Source organism: Calonectris borealis, chromosome 8 (genome assembly GCF_964195595.1).
Source record: "Calonectris borealis chromosome 8, bCalBor7.hap1.2, whole genome shotgun sequence".
Classification (NCBI taxonomy): Eukaryota; Metazoa; Chordata; class Aves; order Procellariiformes; family Procellariidae; genus Calonectris; species Calonectris borealis.
In genome coordinates this window covers 5,460,308-5,477,033 of record NC_134319.1, presented here as the reverse complement: position 1 = coordinate 5,477,033, position 16,726 = coordinate 5,460,308, and the positions used below count along the sequence as shown (strand labels likewise).

At 39.7% G+C, this 16,726-nt stretch overlaps 1 protein-coding gene across 3 annotated transcripts in view; it reads right to left on the bottom strand.

The window, feature by feature from the left end:
- DAB1 (DAB adaptor protein 1) overlaps nucleotides 1–16,726 on the bottom strand; it is a 472,530-nt gene that overhangs the window by 63,209 nt on the left and 392,595 nt on the right. For all 3 annotated transcript variants that reach the window (XM_075155691.1, XM_075155690.1, XM_075155692.1), the window contains 2 exons: nucleotides 2,728–2,867; nucleotides 365–463 (listed from right to left, as the gene is read on the bottom strand). In XM_075155691.1, coding sequence (XP_075011792.1) covers nucleotides 365–463; nucleotides 2,728–2,867 — 239 coding nt within the window. The remainder of the gene's footprint in view (nucleotides 1–364; nucleotides 464–2,727; nucleotides 2,868–16,726) is intronic.

Genomic DNA, 16,726 nt, shown 5'->3' with positions numbered 1-16,726 from the left:
AGTGGGCTGGTATTTCCAAGAAACAATTTTTTACCTGGCAGAAAGAAAACAAATCCCTTCTCGCCACTTTCTGGACTCAGAGCTGTGAGTGTTTATGCACGTAAGGAGCATCTGTGTACTCAAGTAAGTGGTTCTGCAGGAGCATGCAGGACAAGGCTTTACAATAAACCACATCCCCATGCTACACTTTACACCTCAGTCATCTAATGGCTTGCTTTGATATATGATAACCCTTTATCAAGCTTGTCAGATGCTTCATGTGTGTTTACACTGGTGAGATATTACTGCCCAGCCAGAAAACGCTTTTAAAGAAACATCCATGAAAAGATTCAATTTTGTTCCATCACGTGACTATTTTACTTACCCCTGTCTTTTCATCGAAGATTTTGATTCCCCCAAAGGAGACTGTTAAGAAGATTTTTTGTTTATGTTCTCCTTTCGAACGAGCCGCAGCAACAATTCCCTATTGAAACAAAGAACAGATTTCATTACTCTTGTAGGTGCCACAGCAGAGCACGAAGATTTGCTTGTGGACGCTTCACCACTTTTCTAGGAAAACTTAAGGGCTTTCCAGGAACAGTCCCCCTCTTACTTCTGGCTTCCTCCCTTTTGTCAAGGTACCACATCTCTTTATGCTACCCAGAGAGCATTTCAAATGTGCTCCCACTTCCAACCCCTGCACCTGCTAATCCCCCATGAAATTTGTTTTCATGGAAGCTGAAGGTCATTTCTAGCACGCTTTTTCCAGCTGTAAGCTGTTTTCTTTTCTTTTTTTAAAGAAAAAAAAAAAGAAAACAAACAGTGAATGAAAAAAATGCCAAAAACTTTAGCTTACTCCATGGGCACACTTATCTGGAATAAGCAGAATCAAACTACACCTCCGCTGTAAAAAACTGGTATTGAGGGTTAGTTCTTTTCATAATCTCAGGCTTTTACTTCTCAAGTGAACTTGCTGATACGTGTTTCATGTATTATTCTCCCACAGCATAACTGTAACAGTAACTTCTATTTCCACCTTCTCAGGAGCCTGCCCTGACGAATAATACTGTGCTAAGATCAAACATAATCAATTGCACTAGTAAATAAATGAAAGTATTTAGCCTTTATCTGGTGCTCTGCAATTTCAACATGTTTTAACAACCACTAACTTATGTTTTAAGACCTTCATGAGGACATTGTTCTCATTACACAGACATGAAAATTAAAGAGAAAAAATGGAGTCATTTGTCAAAAGTCACCCCAAAACTTTATGCCTGGTCTTAAAACTCACGTTGCTAGACACTAGGTTTCCAGAGCCCCTAACTTCATACTATGCTGCTTACATACAAACATGAATTTCTAATGCTCCCTTCCCTTAATAGTTTTAGTCATCTCACAACCCTGTTTAGATCAATCTCGCCACTATGCGAACAGGTATCAGGCATCTGGGAGATGTGGAAATGGTAATCCATGGAAGAGAGAGGCAAAAAGGCTTGTGCAGCAGAACAGTGACAATTCTCCCAAATTGCTTCTAGGAACTATGAAATGATGAGAAATATCCAGTATACAATTAAAACAGATAGGATATTGTGGCAGATGTGATAAATCAACGGCGCACCTTTTAGAATAGCTTTTGCTTGTCATAAAATGTTCGTAACTGATTTGTAAATTATCTACCAGATCTTTCTTTTAGATTGCTGAACCATAAGATGCATGTCACCCTTTGCTGTTTATTCATGGATAACCACCTATTCCTCCCAGTTCCTCAGGACTGGAACCCTGCTAGTTGGTAGTGTAAAAGATACTATTTAGTGATTTCTCCTCCTGAAAAAATTAGTAATGGGAAATTCGTCACCTCTCTTCCATGACAGAGTACTGGGGAGAGGACTGAAAGGAAAAAATGGGAAAAAGACTGCGGAGGGTTTAGTCCCAGACCTACAGTCCCTACCCTTGTAACCCTACAATGCAGATGGGAAGCCAACAGCCAACACTGCACTCAAGCTTCCTACAGAGGGCTCTTACGCTCTTTGAGGGTTGTAAGAAAAGATTAAGCCAGAGAGAGGATGTCTAGCATGCTCCAGAAAGTCCACCCTCCTACACCACTGTGCTTTCAGACTCTGTCTACTCTCTAAGTTTGCAGTCTAATCAAAATCCGCTTTTGTCTCTGCTCCATTTCTTTCCCAAAACTCTGGGGACTCCTCTTCATCTTGCGATGCTCTGTCCTCGCAGTGCACTACCTCCTGATATTGTAACCCATCAATCCTGCCATTACAGGTGCAAGACATTATCCTCCCAGTGAGGACACTAGTTCCCCCCTATATCTGGCTACCTACACCCCACAATGTCACTCACCCCTTCCTGCCTGTCCCGACAGGAGATAACGGTCAAAGGCAGGGCTGTAGTTGATTAGCACTGTCATATAAAATGTTCTGATATACCATTTTTCTTCATAGTGGCTTACGTCCCCTTTTGCAAAATAAAATTATTCAATTTGCAGATTTGTTGTTTATAATTTGTGGACAAATTGCAGTGGTGTCAATCACGAATAACTACTGAACTCAGAGATAATGTATTAAAATTAAACTGGGATAAGCAATACCAGCCAGGAGTTCATGTAAAATTGACTGATTTCAATACATAATTAACCAGAGTGTGACTCAGCGTCACGAAAGGAGACTGAGTAAAAGTTCAAGCTAAAATTCGCTCCCCTTGACTCCATAATATTAAACATTAAAAGTTTCACTGCACCTTGAGCTTCATCATGGAATCTTGGCATAACTTGTCTCCTCGTGCGGCAGAAACCTCATCGATCCCAATCAGTTTTGCTTTGTATCGGACACCGTCACCTTTAAACCTCTTTATTAAAGTGGCTTCACTGCGATCCTGACCTGAAAAGACATAAGGGAAACAAGGAAACTTGCTTGAGTGCAAAGGAAAATAAGCGAATAAATACTCGCAATTAAGTGGCAAATTAGATCTAACTCCTACCTCAACACCTAAACATGCGAACATTTCAATAAAATTAGAAGGAAAGTACTAGTTCAATAAAACCTTTTGCCTTACTACCTCAAATGAATTCATAGTGGAATTGTTGCCATACAAAATCTTCTGCACGAAATTTGCACACAAATTAGGTTTACAGAAATAAGAGATAAGCCTGAATCAGACCTCATGGATCTGAAAACTTCTGATCTGTACGGGTTGTTTTAATCTCAATACACTCGAGAATTCTTCATTTTGCAGACAAAACTCTAATAGAAACATGTTACTATTTCCTCGTATACTGACTTATCTAACTGTATCAGCAACATTTACACTATTACCATTTGAATGAAGAAAAAACAAATGATGTTATCTGCCTATAGAATATTGCTGCTCTAAAATCTCCACAAAAAATACTGTCTCCTTGTTCTATTCTTTCTGCTTAGAGACATATATAGAAAAAACATAACGAGCAACGTTGGCTCTCAGAGGCTCACCCTCAGAAGCTTAAAAAATGGCACAAGATGTTTCTTAATAAAAAAGCAATCAGGGGTAAGATAGCACAGTATTGATAAGGCCAATGTACATAAACTACAACACCCAGACTAGCCTGAACCACACGACGATGACACTACAGCAATCCATGAAAGGGATAGTTTTGTCAGGAAGACTTTTTCCCCGAGTATCTGCAGAAGAGTTTATTCTGTGTCTTAGCTGGAAGAAATATGTTAGTTAAGGAATCAGTCTTCCTAAAATTGATTAAAGATATATTTTGCAGCTGTCTGTGGAATTTCTTGCTAGGATCTCAAAAAACCAGCAGTGAACTGTAAATAATTGCAACCAAACAAGTAGCCAAACAAACAACTTCCAAGGCACAAAGAAAGGCATAAAAATGTGAGATCTTGAAGAGTTTCTCGGACCCAACAGATTCCACCAGAAGACTTCCCTAAACATGGATTGACGTTGCTAAAATTTATACTATTACCACCTAGGGAATCTAGTCACAGATTTTGCCCCATCCTTCTAGCTATTGTAAAAAATGAATGAAGAGCTAGAGCCTGCTATAAATGAATCGTCAGTAAGGCTCTAGTATTAGACACCTGTATTTGAGAATTTTGGCCTAGATTTTCTCCAAAGCTCATTCCTATTTGAAAAGTCAGATTAAAGCACAGGAAAAATAATAAAATCTGCTTCTGTGCAGCTAGTTTTTGACAAGTGGAAGTACAGAAGCTTTGGGGGAAAAAGCTGTTTTGTTTTGCATTTCTATTAAAAGCAGCTTTTTCAGCAGTCAACACTTTGGTCAACTTTGCTAGTGTTACACACCCATCAAGTGGATGAATAAACTACATTCAAAACTATGGAACTGAAATTTTTACAATACCATTAAAGGAAAAACTAGAGAGCATACACGACCAATGAAGAGTACTTCCAGTTGAAAATACTCATTCGGTTCTCCTTCCTCGAGAGTACAGCACAGTCCACACTGTGAACTAATGATGGACTAAATGTATGTTAAAAACCAGAACTATTTTAAGCATACTGAGATCTTTGAGTGTGTTTGAGCACACAAACACTATTTCTTTCAACGAAAAATATCAGCTCAGACCAATGTTTTAATGCCTCATTTATAGCCCCTTAAAAACAAGGCAGCTGATTAAGTGTTGCTATGATATTTCAGTGGCCACCCAACTGTTTCCCTTGATTCGTTTTCACTCCTGCTCCTTCAAAAAGAATTAAGCAGAGGGTTGAAACTTCATGCTCTTACATAATATTAAAAAAAAAAAAATCTAATGAGACACAAATGATAAATCAGAAACTCGAAGTAGTGCTAATATTCCCCAGGGAAATGCCAAGGCAGATGTTGGCACCATCAGCTAAAAACAATGAAAAACTGTCTTCCACTTTCGGCTCCAGACTGGGGCAGGAGGGAGAACATCTGGAGAAACAACAAAGTACAACAGTAACAGTGGACTTTTCCATGTGTCTTTTATACTTGCAAATATATCCTGTTGATTTGCAGTAAATAAAATCCAATTCCAACAGCTTTCTTGCCAACAATTTTCAACCCTTCGTCTTCGTTACAGCCGAAGGCAGCTGTTAGCTAATAGCATGAGCATGTAAGTGTTCAAGAGTGTTTCCTGGGTCCGAGTCATGACAGCGACCTTGCATTCATCAGTTATTTGAACATTTATACTTATTCCAACCTCTGATCTATTTTGCTGCACGTAACTAAATCCCTGACATTAATAGCCCCTTCAAACACAACTTACAGCTATGTTTGCTTACGCAAAAGTCCCATGTCAATTATGACCCAGATTAAGTAGGATAAAGTGCTTTTGGGATAAATGACTGGGAAAAATCATCAACCTGAAAATGATGTAGATATTTTAAACTGCAGTGGAAACTGCAAATTAGTAGAGACTACAAATTCATCCGTAAAACCCTAGAGCATATGTCCCATGAAAAAGCATAGAGAATGTACACACACACTGCCCTGTATTATAAATCAGCCATCTGCAACAGTCACCATTTCTCAGCATATATCCAGATCTCCCCCGATATATGCTCATATTGTATTTCCAAATTTTGGTGCTTTAATCAGCACTGAAAAACTTTCTACCTGCTTGGAAAATTACCATATGACAAACACTGTCAGTATGGTTGATTTTATAGCACTCATGAGATGTGAGATTTATACGGGGTGATACTTCATTTGCACACTGGACACTCAGAAGGCAGATAGTCCAGACTCTCATAAACATCTCATCATTAAAACAAAGAAGTTTTTTTTTTAATGACAGTTCTTGAACAAGGTTCTGTCTGTGTTTGAAACTGCATAAATAAGAGATGCCTGAATTATGAGGCTGTAATTCTTCTTAAGCTTCGGAGGAGGGTGAGGGCTAACATTAAACCACTAAACCAGAGAGCTGTGCCTGTGCCAGAAAGCCGCCCAGGAAAGTGCTGCCTCTTTCTTTCCAAGAGTCAATCTTTTCTTCTTTGCAGCTCCCGCTTTATCGGCGAAGACCCGCTGTCATGCTCGGCTCTCCAGCCACCCCCTGCCACCGCACTTGCTCGGTCCCGGCCTGCGGGAAGGAGGATTATCCTGGATGCGGGGCCGCGCTTACTGCTGGAGCTCAGTTTTATTTGAATGATGAGAAGCCACGTCTTGGGGCTTTCACTCTCAGCTCGCCTTCCTCAAAGTACAAATAACACCTCAAGGGCAGGAAAGGGGACATTCATAAACCAACTACGAAGACTTTATGGAAAACTGAAGCTTGAGGTCTCAAATCATTACTAGACCATAATCTACAACAAAATTAGAAGCACGTGTTTAATGGACAACCGCTTCTTTCCACAACACATATTTCCTGAGATCTCATTTTAGGATTTCTTGACTGCAGGAAAGACCACCGCTGCCCAAGCCACGCCAGGTGAGCAGCTGATGCCCATCTCAGTTGTCCACTGTACCCTGCGCAGGCAGGGATCTGTCCAGCTAGAGGACTAGCACCACTAGGTCATTCTAAAATGATCCTAAATTAAATCTTTGTATTAAAATTTTTTAAACTTCAAGACCAATGACTATTTTCCAATGGTTTTCTCTAAAATGCTTTCATAAATATCTTTTCATAAGCAAAGAAATACCCTAAGCATTTGTTCACAACTCGACACAAGCACTGCACAATCCAAAATGGAACCAGATTATCACCAAAACTAAAACCGATTCGATTCTCGTGCCCCAAACTGAGAAAAAATGCAAAAGCTAAAAACCCACTAACAACAACGTCACACAAATTCAATTTAGAAAGCTGATCAGTTTTAATTAGAAAATGTGCCCCTGTTGACACAGGCAAAGAAATGTTTTATTTGCAGCATATAGATTTATAATCCTCAGAGGTCCTTAAAATGTAAATGTAAGAGTAATTATTTTATCTACTTCTATAGATGTCACCGTTCACCTTTAAGCCATGTGTTCCAGCTGGAGCCACTGCTCCTGCGTAAGTGGGAAAACATGACCTTTGCTGCTGAATTGTGACATTGCACTTGGACTTCCACAGTCTTTTAAGAGAACAATAAATCCCCGGAGCTGGGTGATGCAATGTGCTTCTGAGCTTGCATCTAAAGTAGAGAGAGGCTTATCATCATGACCAGCGTTAAGGTATTTTATCCATCTCACTAAATATACTGTAAAAGTAATAAACAAGGTTTTTAACACAGTCAATAATTTTTATTCGAGGCAATATACCTTAATTAAACTCAGATTCTGTAAAGCAAGACCTGAACCCAAAACCCCAAGTACTCAACCCAAGTACCTCAAGTGCATTCAATCCCAAGACGTGACTGGTAAACAGTCCAAGAGGAGCGTAAGCTATTGTGGAAGATCCAGGTCAGAGCAGCCCAAGTTGAGTGCCGGAGGCGGGTGCTCCCCGGGCCATACCCATCAGGGATGGTCACCGGAGCCACTCGGGGGACGTTACCATCACAGCAGCCCGCCAACTGCCATTCAACCCTGACTTTGACACCAAGAGGGAGAGCTAGCTGTGTTTGCATTAGGTTATCCGGCTCCAAGTAATACTCTTAACTTTGCAGACTGAAGCTCATGCAAGGTTTTCTTCCCAGGCGCTGTGTATTTTGGTGAGTGTCTCAAGAAGACTTACCCTCACTCTTGGTACAAGTCAAGGATTACACTTGATTTCGGTACTTAGCCCAACAGAGCACCAAGCCACCGTTGTATTAATACGCTAACATTTAGAGCAAACGCTGTTCATTCTCCCAGGGGATCTGTAAGTAAGCCTATTTCATAAATAGAAAAAGAAAATAAACCAAAGCATCACTGCAATAAGCACACTGTTGCTTCTTCTGTATGCTCTTTTAACACACTACGCATTCTTCACAGCACCCGCTAATCTAAACCAATAGCCCTGGAAATGGCTATATCCTTTATTTAAATGTGTGAAGCCCTCAGGGCATAATCTGAATTTCTTGATTTCACGACTATAAAATATATAATGATATTATCACCAAAGTCAATAACATGCTCCTGGCAATCAATTCGCTGAAGAACGGCACACCATTGTCTGTTTTTTTTTCTTTTCTAACTAATAAACTGTCAAAGTTGTATCCATCACACATTCAAATTATAAACCTGAAATAACACCTCCTTATATCTCGCAGGGCTGAAAAACAATCACATACGCACTTATAAATAGCCTACATCTTCATGGGGACAATTAGCATTTTTATAGCACCAACGCAGTGGAAAATACAAAACACCGCGGTGCAGAATGACCTCTAAGAGGCCGCACACACTGAAGACTAGTGAATTAATTACTAAGTGAAAGATATTTCCCGTTAGCTGTGTGTATATATGCCCCTATGTCCCCATATATATGCGTCCACAATTTTATGTATTTGCACATATGCATACACACATGGTGCACAGCTTTATTTGCTATCCATTATCTAAAGAAAATTCACAGTATTTTTAATCAACTACAGATTTCCCTAGGGGCAAAAAAAAAGGGATGTAAAAGCAGGTGTAAAAGAGAAAATACTCATACATAATTATATGTACCTTTCAGTACAGCAACTAAACAGCAATTCAGGAAGGAATCATGAAAAGCTCAAACAGATTATTCTACTTGATGGCACATTTTTCTCAATGGCTTCACAGAACCGCAAGTCCGATGCAGAGGGCTCAAAACTATCCGTCACACAAAGGGACCGATCTTGATACCAAGACTGCAGCATCTTGGGAACGCAGTTTTCTTCATAGGCATAAAAAAGTTCAGCGCAGAATGCTTATTTGGGATTTTAAAACTAAAACACCCCCACAAATTCCCAGATCCTCCTACTACCTGTTAATCTAATTTTTAAACTTTTTTTCTGGAGGTAGAAAACTTCAAGTTGGCAGGTCATGTATTTGTCACTGTCTTTGGGAGCACGACTGCCCAAACCCACTGTGCTGCACCTCGAGATCTGACACAGAAAAATAAACTCTGTTTTCTTTTTTAACATAAGGCTTTAGAAAGAAATCACATCGTATCTAGCAGTATATGTGCACACAATTTAACTTCTGGTGTTATCACTAGCATTCTCTTCCTCTAACAATATTTCTCAAATGTGTTTCTTACAATTAGCTGATTTAATTTTTTTTTTTACCAAGGGAGTTACTTAAGGGTTTAATTTCTGTAATTCATCTCAAGTGACCAGAGTACATTCGCAGCAAGATCTGCTTGCAACATCAATCACTGCTATGTTATAAATAAAGATGTACTTTGAATTTCACACTTTATTTTATCAACAAAGGCTAGTTTCTAGCAACTGAAAAAAACCTACTGAGGTACTGAAATGCAAACTATTTTGGGGGGTGGATTACAACCTTAAAAAGCATGTTAAAATTTAAAAGGGAATAAGTATCTCCTGTCTATATAGGATCCTATCCAAAACTCGTGGTTACAGTATATGAGTGCAACTTAAATGCAATGGATGAAAATTTCTCCTTTCATCAACTGATAGGGAAACTCCTAAAAAGTCTGCAAGATGTGTTCTGGAGTGCTTTGAGCTTACCCAGCTAGAGATAACTCGCTGTAGGGTCAACAAGTGAACCCTGTTGAGGTCTACTGTATTAACAAAGTGATACTGCCAAGGTACAAGTACATCAAACCTCAGCAAACTGTCTTTTAAACCTCCTCCTGCCAAGAACCCTACCTCTTCCTACGAGCTGCCCTTGCCCAGGAGTGCCATCAGGAAGCACGTGAGCCTCCTCGCTCGAGGAACTAGAGGGAGAACCTCCCTCCCGTCCCGCTGGTGCTTCGGTCCTCTTGGTGCTTCAGCTCAGAAAAAGGTAAAATGCCCCATTTTGACAGCAACACAAACATTTGTCTTGAATGCAAAGATCGAGAATATTTCTACAGAACGTGATAAACCATTTAAAGAGGGGAAACAGAAACCACTCTGAAGGCTCAATGAACTTCTATTACAGTTAAATTTAAAAACATTACCTACAATTTTAAACACAGATAAGGGCTCTCCAGGAAAACTCAATCATCATTCAGACTATCATCTCAGCAGTACTTCCCGATTGTTCAGCACTGCTATTCACAGTAACCTCCAACTGAGAGATTTTATGGCTTCTGGCATTATTAGCTGTGAATTACTGTACTCGAAGATACCTACACATCCCCACTCTTAGAACCACGTTTCCTATGTAAGTAAAGAAGACGTTCCCATATTATTTGCTGTCTTTGATCAGAGCTGTATGAGCAGAGATGTCATTCACAAGGTGACAGCAATTGCACTTGCCAAGTTTTTATCTTAACACTTTGTACTCTACACAAGCTAATACAAGATGTACATTTTACCATCTCCAAAGCAAAATGGTTGCGTGGACTAGATTAAATTATTTCTTTATAGTGCAAAGAAGTACATGTGAGTATGTCAAGAGAAGAATTCAATTATTTACAGAGAAGGCCTCAGTATAAAATAATGTTTGATTAAAATTTTGGACAAATCTCAGTGATGGAGAGTCTCTGGGAGCACACGGGAGATGGCAGTGATTGAGTACATACGCTCCACGGGCAGATGACAAAGCACTCATTTTAGTTTTAGCCAGAAGGCTCACTGATCAATTTTATTTTCTCAGATGGTCTTTGAGATGACAGTATATGGGCACATCCTCAGACACAGAAATGACCAAAAGCTGAATGTAATTAAACTTCCTTTCAGCCTCTGTACCACACAAGTCTTCATAAATCTTTGAAGGCCATTTTGTAAGGTGCCTTTTACAGGCTGGATGCAGAAGCAGCTAAAATCCCAAATTCTACACTGATTTAAACTGAAATAAGACACGGCAATACAACTTCGTTTTGGGGTACTAGCCTTGTTTAGCAAGCCCCAGGGAACGACCAAAAGTGAAACAAGGAAAACTTGGCGGTCCATTTTCTGCTGTTAGAGATTAAAAATAAAAGTGATGTTTTCTGCACAACTAGAAGGGAAGGGAGAGGACAGGTATCTGTGGATTCTCCTCTTTAAAAGACAGAAGACAGTTTAGCAAACTTTTTTCACCTAATGTTTCAAAGCTGGGGTAAATGTTTAAATCAAGCAGACATCAAAATGTCAAGTAAATAAAGCCCTTGGGAAAACAGGGTCATCAACCAGTTCATTCCTTACCTGCTTGCCTGGATGTCAGTATGAAATTGGTTGCTTCTGAGACAAAATCAACTAAGAAAAGGTAATTGATTTTACAGCAATCCTTAACTGGCATTAATATGTGCACTGCATTTGGACGGGGCATGGTAAAAGCCCAGACACTTTGATAACCAAGGGACCCATTACAGCTGTACTAATATGCCCAAGCAAAACAGCCCTAACGGGACAGCCAGTAGATACCTTCTACTGCCAAAAATCTCCACAAAGGACCTCCAAAGTGGCAAGGAGAGGCCAGTCCAAATGGCGCTGCTAAATTACCCCAGAACGTGTCATCTCCCAACCAAATCTGAACTTGCTGGGGAAGAGGAAAGTAAATTAGAATTGCCTTTCCTTCCAAGCTCCACCGTAGCACTAAGAAGCAGCTGAAAAACTAGCCAACACTAGGAAAACTGATCATTTAAAGATGAGCATCTAAATAATTATTTTGGATTGTGAACATGCAACAAGGTTTGCAGAGTTGTTGAACTCCCCTGACTTTCTTTAATCCTACAAGAACTAAAAGTGCTCAGAACTTTCAAAAAAAATCAAGCTGCTTTTATGTGTCTATCTATATCTGGCTTTAAGTATGTCGTTTTCAGGAATAATTTTAATTAGACTTTAACTAATCCAGGACACAGACACGCATACACTTACACGCGGCGCCCCAAAGTCATGTTGAGACACACAAATTCACAATTTACACTTCAAAGGCTACAAATATATTCTGTTGATGAGTCTATCATCAGTTTATTTTTTGTTATGTATAAAGAAAGAGAAAGGGTGGAGAATCAGTTCACTTCATACAAATGCCAAATTCTTGTGCTGCCCTAAGATAAATGTTAATTCTGCAGGACTATAAAAAGAGCAAGTTAAGAAAACGTTATGCTCTGATTAACATTCCCAAATTTCTCACATGTTCAATAAGAGAAGAATCTTTCCATTCAAGATAACTAATTACAGACACTAAAGTCCCCAAAGAAAAGAGCAATAGCCCATAACAGCTAAAGGAGGAGGACAAAGCCATTCATTGATTTACACTTTACTCTCTCTTGTCAACACTCTGGCCTCCCACTGCACCAGTGCTTCGTGCACACACTGAAATGGGACTGTGCACCACACTGGATGTGCCAGGGTCACATCAGGGCTGCAACACCCCTCCTTCAGCCATCCTCTTTGTCAATGTAAAACTTTTTATTTTGCTGAAGACTCATGCCAGTACTAGTTAAAACAGTTACAAAACTGATGCAGTAGGTGACAACAGGCTGCATCGTGCACCACGCTGTGACGGCAGTTGCGTGTGCAGTGATGTGACACTGCAGTTGCAGAACAACCCTGCACCTTTCTTCCTATGGAATTATTGGCACTGACAATTACGTCTGGATTTATTAGTTGTGCTGATGATATTGGTATAAAATGCAGTTCTGGAACATGCAGACCCGCAAGTTTCTGGCTTAAAAAGTCAGCTCCAAGGCCATGGAATTAGAGGCAGCACGTGGCCTCAGCAGGGAATTATGTACCCACCTTACAAAGCCTATTCTCACGCAGAAAAAGGAAAAGAATGAAAATGACATGTTGAAAACGCACAGTAAATAGATTTGTAGAAATTATCCTATGATCACGTTAATTCAGTAAGAAAAGCAGCTGCTATTTATTTTTCGTGGGCAAATGGAAATACCAGTATTCACCACATGGCAGTCAAAGAAAAACAAACGGCTATTTCCCTGCTGAAATTGTTCACATTTTGCTATCCCATGTTTCAGGAAGAAAATTATTTTCATTTTGGCCTCCCACTGCCTCTGCAACATCAGAGAATGTCTCTCCCTGTTGGAAAAACAATAGGAGGCAAAGAGGAAAGCAGCTTTTTTCCTGAGACTTTGGGCTAAAAAACGCCATCAATTTCAAAATTACAACAGTGGCAAAGTGCTTCTTTCAATCTGGTCCTTTCATTTTTGCCTCCTGCTGCCGTTCCTATTGTCAAAGTGGCAGCAGGAGGCAGAAATGAAAAGACTACTGCTGGCAATCACCCTTGGGCAAAGTGTTAATAAGAAGTGAAAACACCCCTGTGCCATAATGAATTCCAGAGGTAAGAAATTGGGGTTTGCGCATCTCTCATGTGTGTAGTGCCATGGCGGATCAGCCCATCAGGATAACTCTTCTGTTTCTGGAACAACATTGATCGGGCATCAAGGAGCCAAAGTGTTTGGCTGGTACTCAGGAAACTAAGAATGAAACAGAATATTGTTAGAAAAGTAATAAAATACCACAAAAATAAACCAAGGAAACGCACCAGATAACTCCACTGCAAGTAAGAGGAAAGAAAATTACTCAACTGGGAAAAGTTTGGCCAATTTTCCAAGACATTGGGTAAACCGGTTGAGTTGTAAGGGCCCAACTGCTCACCAGGCTAACCTAGAATGTTTGAATCCGAAGAGCCTGTTGGTATGTGAGGGGAAACAGGAGAAAAGACCAAAGCCGACTGCTTAGTGCTACCAAAATTTTTACAGATTTTAACAAACTTGCTGAGCCACCTGAAGACCAGTCCAGTCTTTCAGAGCTATTCACCTAAAGAATAGCAGGAACATAGAGTGCAACCAGAAAGGAATCGCTAACAACCCTCCTTCCAAACACCCTGCGTGCCACACAGAAGCTCTTGAAAAGGGTGACGATAACTAACCCAGCCAAATAATTACCTCTGTCTCATGCTCTTTGGTGAAATTTTGAAAGAACCTGAGTTGCCCAGCTGCAAATCAGTGTCCTCCAAACATGACTTATTTAAAAATGATGCCTTCATTACCTGAAGAGAGCAGCTCAGTCCCCACTGAGCAGTACCTGAAGGTGTCTCTGCTTACAGCCCCAAGGCTCTCTCTGGTAGCTGGGCACTGGAAGAATGATCAAATTGTATCCTTTTTGGAAGAAGTATGGGTGTTAAAGGGATGGTTTAAGCCAGTTCTAGGAAGCTTTAAGCAGCTGGAGTAAATCAAGATAGAGGGTAGGAGCTGTGTCTCGGTCTGTCCCTGCTTAAGGCTTGAAAGAGAACATATTATTTGCCAAGTTTATACATGTGTTTTCACTACCTTTGTGGTAACAAGGGTTCATTACAAGAGAGCAAAATCATATTCCTCCGAAGACCTTGGGAAAAAGTGTGAACAAAGTTGACTTCATCTACAGAAGTTCTTTAAAAAATGGGAAAACAACTGGGAAGCGAATAAAGAAGCTAATGAAATTGATATTATTTTTCATTGCATGAATTAAATAAAAGAGAGGAGGATTTTCTTCACTATCACTGAGCCAAGATAAAGTTACCTTTCTCCCATTAAGAATAAAAACCAGTGGTATTTCACAAATGAAAGCACTACTATTTCTTGTGCTAGACCTGAACAACAACAATTTATGAAGCTTGAAAACTATACTCTGTGTCAAAGTGCACCTAAACTGTTTCATCACCTGTGTTTCTTAAAATAATAAAGGAAGATGATTTAACAAAAAAATTCGTAAGAACTCAAAAAGAGGAAAAGACTCTTTTATTCTTTGATCAGAGTTCTTTATTGACTTAACCTGTACAAAATCCTTGTCATTTTAACTTTAAGGACATGCAGATAAAATCAGAGTCTGCTGAAATCAACACAAGCATAAAGAACAGCCTCAGGGGAAAAAAATAGATTCTATTTATATCATTAAAATATTACCAGACTTTTAAAACATTATTATTCCTCTCACAGTGGTGCTTATCTTCTGAAGAGCGTAAGACCTGTCTACTTCGTGTAATACTCTAGTTATTTTGGTGGCTGGTACCATCAAGCTTTTCTGGCTATTTCTACCTCTAACAGTATTTTGTGAGACCACGCCGAAAGCATTTATCAAATGATTCACGAGTCCTCCTTTGGACTGCACCCCAATGCCTTCTCAATAACTTGCCCATAACTTATTCACTTACAAACAAAATTGACTGTGTCTAATCTCCGTGAAAAAAAACCCCAACAATCTAATAATTTAATGTCTGTATGCAGCTTAGTGTATTATAAGATAGGGCATTGCTATGCCAGGTTAGTATGCTATTAGCTGGCGGATTCTCAAGCATCTGTCATGCAAAGTAGGTCAATTTCTAGCCATATAATTCTGATTATGTCAAAATATTTATTCATGAGTTTCCTAATTCAACATACTTCAAATAAGTCATATTTATGTAGAAAAAACACATCTAAATTATGGTTGCTAACAACTGGGTTATCGCAGCTTCAAACACTCTGGTAATCCAAAGATGTGGATAATGTTTTTCCCTTACAATCTACTATGTAGTAACAGAATTGTTTTTATTTCCTATTAGCCATTATTTTTAGTTTGGTTTCCCACGAAAACAAGAGTAATGCAGCCACACACTCCACGGGTGTATGCGGGAATGTGCAAAGCAACGGAAACCCCATCCTCCCTTCTCATGCCCGTTCTTCCCTGCATTGACACTTGAACCTTCAGGCCAATTTCAGTCAGGTCTCATCTATATTATGAATTTCTCACTTTACCGGTCAGGGGAAAATAGGGAGCTGAACAGAGGAGAGAGACCCTATTAATGGATTTGCTGAGGAAAGGTGACGCTGTGAGCTTGTCTTTCCTTAGAGCTTAGATCAACATCAAGACCCAAGAAACCAGGCTTCTCCAGTTCCTCAACTCACAAAAGTCTTTCCATCAAAATTAAAAGATTACCAGAAGGAAAGGGGGGTATACAATGACTTACATCATCCACGTGCTCAACAAGACCTAACCCCTTCCAGTGAGAGATTAGGAATGACTCCGAGCTGCAGGTTAACACTCGCGCCGTAACAGGGAGATGGAAAAGTTCATTACCGAACCAAGGCCATCTGTGGCTAGTCGATCATATAAAGACAAGAACAAATAGCATCTCCATGGTTTTCAGTGCTGTTGCAGGCAAAGAAAAGCTCTTCAAGATCACCATTTTCTTCATACCACTGTACCCTGCCACAGCATTTAGATTATCGGTGGATTTCCCCTTGCTTTTACCAGTACTTGCTTTTATCAGCACCCACATGATGGATTCCACTTTTTACCAACCATATCCCTATTAAATACACTAAAAACTTTAGGCTTGGCAGAAGTAAAATCTTTTAACTCTCCTCCCCAAGTAAGTCTATATTTCATCTTCTAATATACTGCCAGAAGGTACAACTGAAAAATGGATGGTACTATCATTCCTAAGGCAAAAAATTATGACCCTAATTCTTCGCTTTACTATGTTTTCTTTTATGCCATTCTAGCACCATAATGGTAAGTCAAAATGAAGGGACACTCCTCAGAGCAATGCCCACAGAAAGATGCAAAAGGCAGAAAGGCCGTGTGCAGGTTCTCCTCCTAGGTCATATAGAATAGCTTATACATGTCTATAATCTATAGGATTCTTTGGTTCCAGGATAGAAAGGAAGGAACGGCTTTACTTTTCTTCGGTTAAGAAGTTGTCCCTAAACAACAGAGAAAGACACACAAGACTTAAAACCTTTTGATGGTCTTTCATCTTTGTGTCTTAACAAACCTTCAGTTTGTCTTTAAACAATCAAGAAAGGCTGCACCT